We start from the raw sequence: 16,016 nt of genomic DNA on the forward strand, positions 1-16,016 counted from the left end.
GTAGTGTAAACTAGCTCCACCTCCAGCAGCTACAACAGTAACATGCTGCTCTAACACTGATGCTTTTAGTATTAATAATCTAATGATGTCATAAATAATAATATATCAGTCAGAGGTACCAAACCACTACTTTTACTGTAATACTTTAACTACATCACTCACAATACTTTTAATGATGTAGGAGTTTTCATGCAGGACTTTTCTACTAATGGAGTATTTTTACATTACTATATTAGGTAATGTAACTTTTAATGATCTGAGTACTTCCTCCATCACTGAATCACTGATCAGTAACACTATTTAACTATTAGCTTGACTTAATCTGCTTTAAAACCACTGAAACCTGATTATCTTCTCAGCTGACAGGTTTTAAGTTTGAACCAGACTAATCTGCAGACAACAAAATAGATGCTAACCTTGCTACTCAAACTCACATGTTGTTATTGACATCAGCTAGCAGCTAGATAGCATGCTGCTGCAGCCGACTTCATTTATTACTCACCTCATTCATGGCAGATTAAAAACAACACCACGTCAACTTTAACTCAGAGAGCCGAGTCTCAGCGTCGCCAGTGTGCATGTAATAAAACATGAAGTACGTGTTTTATGAAAGCATGAATCACACTGCAGCATTTAGCTCTTAGTGCTAATAGGGAAGAAGGGATATCAATACCAGAGGAAGCTAGCTCCAGGGTTGCCAGTTCAGGTGGTCAGAAAGAAGTAAAACAAGCTGCTGTTTAATGTTCACTTTAATACATTCATGAACTTTATTCTACTTTTTAAGTTTCAGTCACTTTATGTAAAATATGATTGCCCCAAAATAATGGTTAATATCTAAATATTTGACCAAAAGAAATGTGAATGTGTGATTTATATATTTCTCTGATATGACTGCTTAGAAATATTTACTGTTTATACATTATTTTTTAAAGTATTACTAGTTTATCTAAACCCATTTCTGCCAATGTGATGGAAAAAAGATCCTGTAAATCAATATAATGAGAAACTTTAGCAAAAATAATGACTTTATCTCAAAATAATGAGAATATATCTGAAAATAATGACAGTATCGAAAAATTACAGTATCTCAATTTTCTGAGATACTAATAAGTCGTCATTGTTTTGAGATACTAAGTCATTATTTAAGTTTCTCATTATAATGACTTACTTTTTTCCATCACATTAATGGGAATGGGCTTCCATACTAGCTAAATATCATTCAAGGATGATTTCTTTTTTACTATAGATTAATCGCCTTATCTATATTATGTGATTCTAGCTTCCTAAATGTGAATATTTTCTAGTTTCTTCAGTCTTTTATGATAGTAAACTGAATATCTTTGGGTGGTTGGGACAAAACAAGACATCTGAGGCCTTGAGCTTTAGGATACAGTGATAGCCATTTAGCATAATTCTCTGAATATAATCATTGGTTACTGCCCTACTCAAGTGTTTATTCCTATGGATTCAGTGTCAAATGTATGTATGGGAAATGTGTAGTACAAACCTCCATCTAATATGTCCTTGATTTCTACTGATAACATAGAAAACACCATTACATTAGCTGTAGACTGCAGTGTATCTCTAAAAAAGTCTGTAGTCACATGGATTTAATTACATCTTACCAGCTTTCATGATCAAACCACAAGATGATCCATCTTGTAATTTATGCAACAATTAACTAAGGTGTGCTCTCTTTAATTACACAGTTCACTCATCCTCACTCAGCCTGTTTTACCAAATTACTCCTACATTAAAGTGATACTGCACCCACAATCTTTTTTTAGTTTTACTTACTCCCCTGAAGGCATGAAGTAAGGAGACTGTTAAATGTTTGTAGCTTCATCTCTCGGAGGACGGCAGCTACATTGAGCTTGAATTTGTATCAATGAGTTTTTATGGTGGAAGGTTTTTAGAAACTTAGAGATTGCTGCTGCTGTATAATCAAGTTCTCCACTTTATATCTCTATGCTAAGTACGTCATACTATCATTGAAATATGACTTGATAATAAATATTGTTCAGTTTTATAACACTGAATCACACTCAGTATCATTGGATTTTTTTCTTTTATATTAATCAACATAAAAACCGTCAAACTGATAACTTTAATAAGTACCTACCACTCAACTAAATTATCACTGATGCAGCAGACACAGTTTTTAGAAGTCACCCAACAAGTTAAATGACTGTGATTAATAGATTTTTTGTATCTGGAGGGTCGAAGAGTTGGTGAAGTAATAGAGCTTGGCCTGCTGGTTGGAGAAACTATGTAGGTCTTACTATAAATTTAATAATGTAAAGAGTTCATTATTTCAAATGTATAAAAACACCCAGACTTGTTTCTGAAAAATGTCTGTATTCCATCAACATGGATTTTAAAATAACAAGGATATTGTGCATATTTTTTAAACATTAAGTACTAGTATTTGGCATGCAGGAGGATACAAAGGCACTCAAATTGTACAGATGGGCTACTAGAGAATAGTAAACATAAAAACATGGGTACAAAACATGAATACAAGACGGACAGCACATTAAGCTTCCAAAATATTCTTGGCAACCCATACCGACTGTAGCGCATACTGTATTTTCAGACAGTGACTGTCTCTGCTGTAGTTGGGAGGAACTCGGAGGAAGGAGAGCAGGAGAGAAGCGCAATTTACTGTAATATTTTCAGACACAGTTAACAACACATATAAAAAAAAGCATCAATAGAGCAACTGTTACATGTCCAGCCTGGCCTGTTGCTTTGGTCTACCGAGCTGTCGGGTCGGTCCGATGCGTCTCCCAGCGTGTGTGCGCTGATGCTGTCGGAGACCCTGGCGGTAAATGAAGCTCTTCCCGCATTCTCCGCACTCGTAGGGTCTCTCCCCGGTGTGCAGCCTGTGGTGCACCTTCAGTTCCTCGGCTCTGGAGTAGCCTTTCCCACAGACGCAACAAATGAAAGGTCTGTCTTTAATGTGGGTCTGGTAATGTGCTGTTAGGTACGAGTTTATCCGAAACTTCTTGCCGCAGATGGAGCAGGCGAACGGCCGCTCCTCGGAGTGCTGCATCTCGTGCAGCTTGAGAGAGGAAGCAGTGTGGAAGCCTCTGCCGCACTGGGAGCAGAGGAAAGGTTTCTCCCCGGTGTGGATGCGCTGGTGAATCTGGATGTAGTTTTCATTGATGAACTTCTTGCCGCAGTCGGGGCACGAGTAGGGTTTCTCCTTCACGTGGGTTTTCATGTGTTCTTCCAGCTTTTCTTTTTCAGTGAACTGGATGCCACAGCGGCGGCAGAAGAGGAGCTGTGATGTGCTGTGTTCGACTGTGTCTGACTCGGCAGCTGAATGTGTGGTGATGTGGTGTGCTTGTAGAGCTGATTGACTCTCACAGTCCTTCCCACACTCAAGGCAGTGAAGGGACGACCTGATCCTCGACTCCCCCGGCAGAGACTTCAAGTATTCAGAGAGTTCTGACGCTATTGGATTCACCTCATCTTCAAAATCCACAGAGCCTTTTCGACCTTCAGAGAGACAAAGAAGAGACAGATCAGCTTTTACTGTTTGCCGTCTTCAGGCGTGACAATCTTGTTGAGTTCATCGTTATTTCACTTTTATATTTTTGTGAAGGAACGTCTGTATTTTCTAACCTGTCCACAAGAGGGCAGTGACAAGTTTGTTTTTCAATGGTAAAATATCGAACCCAGCACATTTTCTATGTTGCAATTGTAAAAGCCCAAAAGAAAAATATGTATGTAATGGGTTGTTTAAAGAAAATCAACTGATTTAACTGGTTTTAAGAGATCAGCTTTTAAATACCAATAGCGTTATCAGCCTCCAAAATCCTGTATTAGTCTGTCCATGGTAGTCTGCGAAAAAACTTTGATAACTCGACACTAACCCCTCAGTACAGAGCCGAGCAGTTCCCCAAGGACTTCTATGTGTCAGGTGAACTGTTGTTTTGCAAAAACACACTGTCTGTTTTTGTTACTAAAATACGAGAAAAAGGTAAAAAAAACAGGATTCACAAAAATTAAAAAGGAAAAAACAGAATTCACAAAAAATTACACCGGAATTTGGGAAAAAATAAAACAGATTTTATAGGGCCCTAATTAACTGTAGCAGCACAGTGATCCTGGAATGACTCAAAATAAACTACAGTACCCATAATCATAGCAATGAAAGAACATGTCATCCAAAAGTGAAGCTTTTTTGATGTGATTTTTTAAAGAGTTCACAACAATTATAGACATTAAAATAATAGAGGACGTATATGGAACAGGCTTCAGAGACGGGCAACAGGTCATATCTGTTAATATGAATTAATGAACCTTTGTAATATTACCCAACATATTCCTTTAAGTATATGAAAGAGTATTATCCTGTTGTCCTGTAACAGCTCTCACCTAGGTGGACTTTGTAGTGTGTTTTGAGGTTTCCCTTCTGGTTGAAACCCCGACCGCAGATGGAGCAGCAGTAAGGTTTCTCTCCCGTGTGGATCAGCTCGTGTCTCTCTAGTTTGTAGGCGTGAGGGAACTCTTTGCCGCACACTGAGCAGTGGTAGTCGATCTTCTCTTTGGGCTTCTTCAGGAGCTCAGGAGGTATTTCTATCGGTACTTGAACCATCTTTCTGCCGGGACGCTTCTTCCCTACGTGTGGAAAACGGAGGTGAAGTTACAGGTGTGATATGAGATTGTAGCTTTCACATATTAACCAGACACTCCCCTTAAAAATGTGTTTGTCGAAACAGCTGCAGTCAACTCTGGGTTTCTTTTTTTCAAGAGGTAGACAAAACCATTCTTAATGCCAAACAAGATGATGAAATAGGCTTTTAATTTACTCACAAACTCAAATCTACTCCTTAACGTTACTTAATATGCGATGGGTCAGTTCATCCATTTTCAGAGCAGTTCCACACACACTAACCAACGTCACCCATATCACAGGAAAATAAATGAACGCAGCAGTTTAGATCTGTAGTTGCGGATGTGTTGATGTCTCATCTACAGCTGCTGCAGTTTAACACAGCGCCACCTGCAGGCAATGAGTGTTATAGTGGCAGTTTGTCCTTTTCATAGCAGCGTTTTGAGATTTATATGTTGAAAAATTATTTTGTTCTGCAGATGTTAAATATTCAACATGATATATAACTGCAAAACACATAAAGTTAGCTTTTGAAGTTTTTTTTTAAAAGTCATATATGATATATTTCCCCTTTGAAACATCTATGACGCTTAAGCTTTTTTAGATGAGACAAAAAAATTAGATCTAACATAAAACCACTAAGTTTCCTCCAGATCCTGTATATTAATCCTATCAAGATAAACTGCTGCTGCGGCTGTTTTTTAGTGACAGGTGACACAGGTCGGACTGGAAGCGCAGGTCTGAAAACTGCTGCTGCTCTGCAATAAGTTGATAGTGATACTCTCCATCAATGCCGCTGCGTGTCCTTGTTCTGTAATGTGTCTTCCCTGTGTGACTGTGTGTGAGATTAAATGAGAGACAGTTCAGTATTGATGTTTATAGTGTGGCCTGACTGGTTGGTGTGTGTCCATTAACAGAAAATACCTGGCAGGTGTACGTTAAAATCATAGTTCCACCATCATCTACACTGCTGGTTAACACAATGGTGAAACTGAGATAACATTGGGTAACATGGTGTGAGCCGACTTTTAAAAAATGCAACGATTTCAACACAGCTTCAAACTACTGTGTTGGGGGGGAAGTTGCCAAACATTAGCCTGAGCCGTGGTGCTGTGCTGTAGTACCTGTACTCTCTCCTCCTTCAGCTGATGGTTTGGCATCTTTCTTTTTTCTGTAAGGTCGCTTTGCTGTGAAAAGAAGAAAGTAAGTTTACTACAAATACTACATTGATGAGGGTTTCTGAGAGTTGGGTATCAAGAGCCAGTACTGAACTGGGTCTGATAAAACATGACTTGGCATGAAATGCACTTTTTGACTCACTCAGCTGTGTTTTATCTTAATTGTATCTTCTTGAAAACTAAAAAGCCTAAAAATATCCATATCATAGATTTATTTTTCTTTTCTTGCTCAAATAATACGTTAAGCAGGACTGGTAATTGTTACAAACTCAAATCAATGAGTAGAACTGGATTCAGAATCAATAAAACGATACCCAACCCGACTTAAAAGTGTAATCTTTTCCTTTTTCTTACCAGCAGCACGCCGGAGACTTTTTGTGTTAAATTCTTCTGTTTCCACGGTGACGACGGGAATCCTCTTTCTTCTGGTCCGCCTCGATACTATGAGATCAAAATAAAGACTTAATATTAACCTTTGTGTCGTCCTCCCGGGTCCAACTGACCCCAGACGGGGTTTTGACTGTTCCTTCTTTCCTTCCATCTGTCCTTCCTCCCTCCCTCCTTCTCTCTCTCTTTCCTTCCTTCCTTCTTTCCTTCCCCTTCCCCCTTCCTTCCTTCTGTCCTTCCTTCCTCCCTCAATCTTTCTTTCCTCCCCATTACCTTCCTTCTGTCCTTCCTTCCTTCCTCCCTCCCTCCCTCCTTCTTTCCTCCCTTCCTCTTTTCCTTTCTCCCTCCCTCCCTCCCTTCCTTGACTCGAGGACAACAGGAGGGTTAAACATGGCTGCTGTGTCACAAACTTTCTTATATTACAGCTAATTGGTACATTCAAATATGTTTTTGGAAACATCGGAGGTGAGAAACAGGCAGTGCAGTAACTTAATATTGATTTATTTTTGAAAGTTTTGCCCTCTCCTTCTTCTCGTTTTATAATGTGTGGCATCTGAAAGTGTTGCATTACCGACAACTGTTGGACTGTCACATCTCTTCTAGCATGTGTGGAAAGGTGCAAGACAGAAATATTCCTGCATGTGTGAATAATGAAAATCCCTAGTGGTTCCCGAAAAAGGTTATCTCACAAATTTATCAGGAAATATCAATAATCAACAGGAATACTCACTTCCAGGCTCTTCCTCCAAATCTTCAATGGACACCTGTGGAGCTTCTATAATCTTTCTTCTGCTCCTTCGTTTGACTTAGTTATGAAAAAAAAGAAAAGAAAACAAACACAAATTGAATGTTAAGTGAAACTAATTTTGATGCCTTTAACACTTACTGACTCTTGCAAAAGCTGCAACTAGGGCTGTCAAACGATTAATTTTTTAAATCGAGATTAATCGCACAATTTCCATAGTTAATCACAATTAATCGCGTTTTGAATTGCATGTTTAAAATCCTGTTACTTTACATTTCAAGGCAGTTTTATGCCCATAATGTAAAGCATTTCTTACCAGAGTGTCTTAACTGGGAATCAATCATGGCTCTGCTGCGACTCCCACACTCCAAAACGCTTGGCTGCACCTGGGTGTTTAGCGTGAAGGTGCTAACTCAAACTCGACGTACTCCGGTGGTAGTTAAACTCCGTTTGACACAGGTTGCATTTATTTTTGACTTGTCAACTGAACCGTCTGGAAGTGTTTTAAAGTTAAACAAGCCGTTCAAAAGTCCAGTAGCTCTCTTACTTTGCATCACCGCGGTAGGTTAACTGCAGGAGGCCACTTCAAAGCATAGCGCTACAGCTAGAGGAGCCGTCTACGGGTGAGTAGAAGGGACAAAAAGGCTTGCAACATTAAAATGCGATTAAAAAATATTTACGTGTTATGGATTGCATTAATCTAATCGTGATTAACGCGTTAATGCTGACAGCCCTAGCTGCAACATAAACTTTTTAACCATTAAAGCATCAGCTCACTCACCACGCTTCGCAGGACCTTCTTCCTCTTCATCAGCAACGTCCGATGACACCGCTGCTGTGACTGGAGGAGCCTTTTTCTTCCTTCTGTGTCTCTTTCCTGCAAACATCACGTGTGAAAAGGTCAACTCAGAACTGATATTATGTAAAACCAGTAGAGTTTTCCTTTTTTTTTTCTTTTCACATGTTTTTTTTTTTTACCACGATTTACTGGCGAAACAGTTGTCATCTTCACTACTCTCTCTTTTTCCTCCCCTTCATCCCTTTCTTCATCTTCCCCCACAGACACAACTTCCATGATGAGTGTCGGACTACTGCTGTCTCTCTGGTTTTGGCCTTGCAGCTGAGACTCTGACAGGACGACACCCTGTGATCATAACCATTAAAACCATTAGAAACATCAGCCCAAAGACGCCTGTCCTACTCCAGACTCGTTTAATAAACTAACCCGTACCAAGGTTATTATAGTTTGGAAATTTTCTTTAGTTTTTATTTTTATTTAGTTTTTCTGTTTGCTTTTTTATTTCAGTTTAGTTTTAGTTAGTTCAACAAGTGATTTAGCAGTTTTAGTTTAGGTTTTATTTTGAAGGAATTGACTAGTTTTTAGTTTAGTTTTTATTTTGAAGGAATTGACTAGTTTTTAGTTTGGTTTTATTTTGAAGGAATTGACTAGTTTCAGTTAAGTTTTTATTTAGTCTTAGTTTTTCAGGTATTAAGAGAAAGCCTTGACTTGTAGAAGCTGAAAAGGATGAAAGAATGTGTGACACCAAATATGGTTTATCATCAAGTCCTTTTTAATTTCATTTTTTAACCACGGCTGCTGCAGCACAGGAAGTAATCATTTATCTGCAATAATAAGTCAGTTTAGTTTTAGTTAGTTTTACATTGTTCATTGCAGTTTTTATTTAGTTTTAGTTTTAATTGTAGTTTTTATTTTAATTTCAGTTAACTAAATTATTTTTTCATTGCTAGAGTTTTAGTTTTAGTCTTAGTTTTCGTTAACTATAATAACCCTGACCTGTACACAGAAAGCTGCTCCAGTGACCCTTAAAGACTATCATAAAACAGAATTTAAACTTTGCTATTCCAATAATATTGGACTATAAAATCAAAAATGGAAATAGAAACTAGAAAAATGGGATTTAAGTGACTTTGTGGATGCCTGAGATAAGTCAAATAACTGCATCATCATTTTGGTTATGATACATTTTCAAAGTGGAAACCTGAATTATAAAACTCTATCTAATATGTGATGCTGCTTTATATTATAAGGGGGAAGCTAAAAAATGCCAAATACCAACAGGAGTATGGTGCAGTTATTGGATATGTTGCTATACAACATGTACGAACAGTTTGGTGAAACTAAAATTGGAAATGAAAGGAATATTTTCCATCGTGAAAAAAACAGCTGGAAGAATTTTAGAAGGACTCAATGACACGGGAGGACTATAAAAAATGTTTCCAGTGATGGGAAAAGAGACTGAGACGAGTGAATTATATCTGAAGGAGAGTACTTTGAAAGGGATTAGAAAGATACAACTGAAAGATTTATAATGACTGAGCTTTTTTTTTTAATTTAGGGGTCTCCTGTCGTGTACTATAATGCAATCAGCAGCTTCCAATGAGATTTGACTTTTTGTATTATGGGAGCAATCCTTAATAATCCTCCATATTTTGAGAAGTGAACGCCTAAAAACAATTTACCTTGCTTGGATTGGGACCTTCTGTGCTTTCAGAGCGTCTGTCAGGGCTGTCTCCTGTTAGAAATACAGATGTTAAAACTTTAAAAACTTCATTTCATATGTTGAGACCAAACAGTCAAGTAATGGACATTTAACGACACAGAAAACAAAAGAACTTCAGCTATTCATTAAAAACACATAATTGATCTTGTCTCCTCTTTTTTTGAACTGTTGCTTAAAATAATCTTTACTAAAATAAACTCTCCGAAGCTCTGATGGAAAAAGAAACAAAAACACTTCCTGGAGTAAATAAACATGCTTTAAACTTCTTTAATGAATCACTTACTGCTGTCCCACTCCACCACTTCGCCATCAGAGTTGATTAAACCTCCGATTTCTTCGTCTTGCTCTTCCTCTTCCTCCTCCTCCTCCTCCTCCCCCGCCTGCAGCCTGACAGTCAGATGGAGCGTTTGGTCCTCTAGGTTTGCCGACGCCATGGTGAGTCCATGTGACATTAGGGGCTTACATTCAGGAGAGTCCTAAACACACATGACACACATTCATCCAACTGTCATTTCTTTACATCTTTAAAGTGATTTAACCTCAAATTTGAGTCTTTTAAGGCAGGGGTGTCAAACATGCGGCCCGCGGGCCAGATACGGCCCACCGAGAGGTGCGATCCGGCCCACTTGCCATCCAGTGCTCTTTTCCTTCCTTTCATCTGTCCTGCCCACCTTCCTTCCTTCCTTCCTTCCATCTGTCCATCCTTCACTATCTCTCTTTCCTACCTTTCTTCCCTCCTTCCTTTTGCCTGTCTTTCCTTCCTTCCTGCCCTTCTTATTTCCTTATTTCCTTCTTTCCTTCCATCTTTTTAATGATCCGGCCCACATGAGATCAAATTGGTCTGTATGTGGCCCTTGAATGAAAATGAGTTTGACACCTCTGTTTTAAGGTGTTATATCTTTTAGATAGTTTTTGCATTGCAGTATTTTATTATTTATTACATATATATTTCTTTTATTAGCACAATTTGGGGATAGTTTTTAGGGCTGGGCCAAAAAAATAGATTTTTATATTTTGACTTTGATTTTTGACCAGCTAAATGTAGAAGTTTAGTTTATTGTAAGAATCTCACAAACTGATGTGATGTGTGTATTGTTTTTTGTAAATATGACTTATGATGTATTTATTAACAAGTGGATCAATAAAGTGTCTAAGTGTCTATTTATCTACCTTGTTTGGTTGGTTAGGGTCAATAATAAATCTGCCTGAATTGATGATCTTATTTTGTTTGAGAATATCAAAATAAAAGCATGCTGCTAAATGGCGGTCTGAATGATGTTTTCTTTTATTATTTTATTTTATTAATTTTATTACATGTTTGAATGTTTTTAAACTCCCTTTTCCTCTGATGCACTGCAAGGAGCTGGTGGGAAACAACTTTTCATTTCAAATACATGTGTGTGAAATGACAAATAAAGAAATCTTGAATATTGAATCATATTAAAATAATAAAATAAGCAAGAAACGTATAAAAAGAATATTTAAATTTAAGTCCCTGATGATATTGCACATAGAAAACTGCTACTGGATGTCGAGAGAAACAAGTGAAAGGACATTTTTCTTTATAAATATTGTAACGTTTGCATAAATTAGCATAAATAAATCAAACTCTTTATACACACTGTTTGGTAAGGTGCTGGTCTTTTGGTCTGATGTAGTTCTGCTTCTGTTGACAAAGATGTGCTTTGTTTTCCGTCCAGGTTCTGGTCTTGAGGACGACACTCCTCCGCCACACGTGTTCTCTCGCAGACTTTCACGTTCCTTTTGTGACTGGCCGTCGTCTCTCGTAGTGAGCAGGAGAACGGTTTCTCCGCTGTGTTGTTGTACTGGTGCACAGACACGTGTCCCGGCCCTTTCCCACGAATACATGAGAGCTTGTGAGGTTTGTCTTCTGAATCCGTGAGCGTGTGTCTCTGTGGCTCCTCTGCTGCGGAGGAACTTTGCTCACAGTAAGCAGGACCGGCGGCGGACTCCTCGGAGCATTTCTCCACAGGACAGGATCTCTGGTGTCTCTTTACTCCACACGAAACGGAGTCGTCCGTCCCACACGCTTTGAAGTGCGGATGACAAGAGTGTGCGGTAGTGTCCTCGTTTTCTGCGTCCGAGCCGAAGCCTTCATCTGCATTTAACGATATGTAAAAAGGTAAAACAGAAACATGACAAATCAAGACAGAGTGACTGAGTGAATCTCATCAAGTGAAGTGATGCTGGTATTTGAAATATGGATTTTCATTTTCCACTCACGATTTTCACTCACAGTCCAGCCATCCTCTTCCTCTTTAATGATAACTTGAATCTCAGGTGTGTCACAGGTGTAGTCGGGGCTTGCTGGTCCTTTTTTTGACTCGCGGCATGGTGAGTTCTGGTTACTGTAGTTTTCATTTAGACTCAGAGACAAAGGATCTTGGAGTTCAGGATCCTGAGAAGAAATATAGACAAAGACAAACATAAAGTAACAAACCTCAGAAAGCTCAGAGTTTAAGTCAGAGGCCATGAAAGGGAACATTTTGTCCAGTAAGCATTAAATACTTTAAAAACATACATTTTAAATCCTACACATGGAAACTATAATTATCAGTGTGGCTCTTACAGTTTATCAAGCTGACAGTTAAATAACAGGTCAGGTTAGATGACTGACGCAACGTTCATTAAGCCAGGACAGAAGTCTTATAATAAATCTCAGATATAATATTGTCAGATTGCACAAAGACAGGGTTGTAGGATGAAATAATGCAAAGGATGTCTATTGCAGTCAGACATTAATCAACTTATATTATATTAGAGTCACAAGTTGAAACAGCTGATCAAAAAAAGGAGATATTCCAAACAAAAGAGGAAGATGGGCCCGTGTTCGTACTTTTCTTGCATACTTTGTAACGTCCATCAAGTATTTAGTATTTCCAAATTAGTTTTGTCCTCTTGTCTCATTTTATGGATGTCTTTGATTTATTACTGACAGTGTAATTATCTCAAGTGTCTGTGTTTTGACTGGTTGTTGCAGCCAGAAGCAGTTGTTGCAACAAAAAGATCTAGTGAGATTAATGCCTGAGATTAACTTTTTAATCACCTGGAAGTGTTCCATGTTTACACCGTATTAATATAAAGGTAGCCTAAAAGCAGCTATTTTTATTGTGTCTTATCTTTAGCATTGTGTTAACATGTTAAACCACTTTTAAACATAATATAACATCTTTACAGCCCCAATTTTTAAGAACTGAGTCAACTATATTATTGTTAATAGATTTGAAAAAGCCACGATAACCGAAACCGCCAAATTTTCTTTCATAGCGTCTTTAAGATATGAGCTGTTTTTTGTCTGGTCAAAGACAGAAAGTGCTGGTCAGAAATCCCTCAGGTGGTGCAGCTGCAGTGTAGAGTATCACGACCCCTCACACTGTCATTACCATATATACTCAGGTTAAATTAACATGTCTGTCTTTATTTTTCTTCCTTTTAAGAACATTTTAGAGCTGTAATCGTAATACCACCATACCATGAAACCATGATATTTTTGCTTATGGTTATCATACCACCAGAATCTCATACTGGCCTTATTGTTAATATCAGATTTTATTCACACTGATCTGCTCATGACAATTGTTGCATCAGTTTGTTGAGAAATAAAGAATAAAGAGATATCATAGTAAAATGCCCTGATGTTGATCATACCAGAGTTTTTGTGTGATTTGGCACATTTATGTCAGTTCACTGGGAAGCAGTGGTGGCCATTTGTTTCCATACATAAGACATCGAGACACAGGCAGAAATAACGTGATGCCACCAAAAGAAGCTGAGATTACATTTAAGCAATGCAAAACCAACATTTAAATTACCAAACACTGCTGTGTACTTTTCATACAGAACAATCACAGCAGTGTTAAACCTCCAGATGATTACACACTCAGCTGTTCAGTTCACACCTCCCTGAAACTACTGTGAATCACACTGTTGAGTATTTCATGTAATTAAAGCTAGACAAATGTTAGAAACACCTCACTGTATGACACAATACTTTTATGACAGGTCCCAGAGGTAATTTATTGCAGGACTTTTACTACATGTATTGGCTTTAGTTATGCATACCTAATAAATGTGCTAAAAATACTAAAACTGTGATTAAATGACCAGACAGGCACATGGACTATTTCAAAGTGCTTTATACAAATATAACCACCATAACCAACTGAGACTAATGCACAAAAATCTGTTAAAATGAATAAAGTGTACTCATTTGCCAGTTTATAAGGTATGTATTACTTAAAGCTTTTTATCTGTATTTTTGTTTTCTTACATAATATCCAACAGCTCCCAGTATACCTCCCACTCCCACTAAAAAAGACTGGTGCTATCATTACTATGTTAACCCCATGAACAGTGCACACATGTATGTAATCTCAGGAACTTCTGTATATTGCACATGTATATCATTTATTTACACAGATATTGTTTATTGTACATAGTATTTCATTTTATTTGATCACTTTCAACTTTACACTGCTACTTTTTTCCACTGTACTGCTGTGTAGATTTGAATTTCTCCCAAAGGGGATCAATGAAGACATATATTATCTTATATTAATTATTATTATCATCATTATTAGTAGTAGTAATAGTAGGAGTAGTATTGTTGTGATTTATATGAAGTAGTATCAATCTTTCTTTTACAAGGACAAAAAGTCAACATGTTTTATGCTTTTATTTGGGAAATATAACACATAAAGTCAAATTCACATATTTAAGGGAGGCTGCCAGCTTTAATGAACACCTTTAATGGATGGCAGTATAATAAACTATGCAAACACAATCCAGCACCTTGTTGTAAAGTTTTATGGGACAGCAGATTAATAATATAGTTAATTGATATATTACTCTATTGCAGTAATAAACAGTTTATTGTGGCATTATCACTGAAAAGTGTATGTTCAATACATGTTAAAGTTAGAATATAGTTAATATATTGAACCTATCTGGTATGCATTAATACATTATTAAGACTTGTTTTGTTTTCTTACATAATATACGGAGTGTCCTTTTTTATGACTCATGTGAAGTAGCATCTATCTATTTATCTATTTATCTCTTTCTTTCTTTTACCTGGACAAAAAGTCAATATTTTTTGTGCTTTTATTTGACAAATGCAACATAGTAAAGCATAAACCCAAAATCCATATATTTAATGCACACCTTTCCTAAGATTTGCTCATACTCTTTGCATAAAACCAATAAGCTGCTGCCTTAAAAACAAACTTCTCACTTTTGCACTATACACAAACCTCACCATGAGCTATACTGTTATGCATTTTCATCACACCTGCAAAACAAAAGCCTCCCTCTCCCCAAAAATAACCCCCATCCTGAGCAGTAAATCAATCATTATAACTTTACACATCTGTTACTAATTGCAACGCTATGCATTAATAACAAAACGTCACCAGCTAACTATAGCTAGCCTTTAGGGTTATTATTAAGATATTAATAGTAGTTAAGGCTGCTGCTAAATGTAAAAAACAAGAAGAGGATAATGTTTAATATCAGCTGTAACACACACTCTCTCACACACACACACGCACACACACACACACACCTAACTGGGTACTTCTTCTTCTACATGTTTAGCTGCACACACCTAACTCAGCTAAACTAACTAACGCGTTATATCAGTAAAAAAGCTACGTCTAAATATCACACCAAACATCCGGCATGCTGGACCAGGAATGGTAGCAAAGTTATGCATGTCACCTCAAACATAGTGTGCAGTTGTCTCCGGGCTTGAAGGATGTCATAAGAAACAGCAGGCTGGACAGTAAATTAGGCTGAGATGCAGCGTTAGATGACAGCCGCTGTCAGAGAGAGAGCTAAAGGAGTTGCGCCACCATTTCTTCTTCTTCTTCTTCTATTAAGGCAGCATCCGGGCATGACGCCACAGCGACCCCTGCCGACCAGAGTCTGACACAGCACACGGGCCAAAACGTGAAGCTACACAATGATTAAAGACAAGATAATTAATTAATGTTGTACATAAGAGGTGTAGCTTTAGTTTGAGAAATGGGACACACACACACACACACACACACACACACACACACACACACGCACACACACACACAAAACAAGGGGTCAAGATTAGGAAGAAGGAACATAAGAAGCTCGAAAAATATCAAGGGCTGAAAAAGGAGCTAGAAAAGATGTGGGGAGTAAACAGTGTCAACAGTGGTGCCATTGGTAATGGGAGCACTGGGAGCTGTGGGAAGCTCCAGCAGATTCCAGGTACAACATCTGACGGACGTCTCTGTCAAGAAGACTGCAGTCCTACAAACAGCTGAGATACTACGCATAACCCTCAAACTCCATACAATAATTAAAGACAAGAGAACTAATTAATGTTGTACATAAGGGGTGTAACTTTGGTTTGAGAAATGGGACACACACACACACACACACACACACACACACACACACACACACACACACAAACAAACACACACACACACACACACACACACACACACACACACACACACACACACACACAAGGGGGACAGACAAGGGGTCAAAGGGTT

At 37.9% G+C, this 16,016-nt stretch overlaps 1 protein-coding gene across 1 annotated transcript in view; it reads right to left on the reverse strand.

The window, feature by feature from the left end:
- LOC128365223 (zinc finger protein 208-like) overlaps positions 1-15,316 on the reverse strand; it is a 35,316-nt gene extending 20,000 nt beyond the window's left edge. The window contains exons 1-12 of the mRNA XM_053325886.1: positions 15,196-15,316; positions 11,701-11,875; positions 11,079-11,575; positions 9,740-9,932; positions 9,416-9,468; positions 7,913-8,078; positions 7,716-7,811; positions 6,920-6,994; positions 6,157-6,243; positions 5,749-5,811; positions 4,387-4,629; positions 2,730-3,504 (exon numbers count right to left, since the gene is read on the reverse strand). Coding sequence (XP_053181861.1) covers positions 2,730-3,504; positions 4,387-4,629; positions 5,749-5,811; positions 6,157-6,243; positions 6,920-6,994; positions 7,716-7,811; positions 7,913-8,078; positions 9,416-9,468; positions 9,740-9,932; positions 11,079-11,575; positions 11,701-11,875; positions 15,196-15,204 — 2,432 coding nt within the window. The 5' untranslated portion in view covers positions 15,205-15,316. The remainder of the gene's footprint in view (positions 1-2,729; positions 3,505-4,386; positions 4,630-5,748; positions 5,812-6,156; positions 6,244-6,919; positions 6,995-7,715; positions 7,812-7,912; positions 8,079-9,415; positions 9,469-9,739; positions 9,933-11,078; positions 11,576-11,700; positions 11,876-15,195) is intronic.
- Between the last annotated feature and the right edge of the window lie 700 nt (positions 15,317-16,016).

This window comes from Scomber japonicus, chromosome 2 (assembly GCF_027409825.1).
Source record: "Scomber japonicus isolate fScoJap1 chromosome 2, fScoJap1.pri, whole genome shotgun sequence".
NCBI lineage: Eukaryota > Metazoa > Chordata > Actinopteri > Scombriformes > Scombridae > Scomber > Scomber japonicus.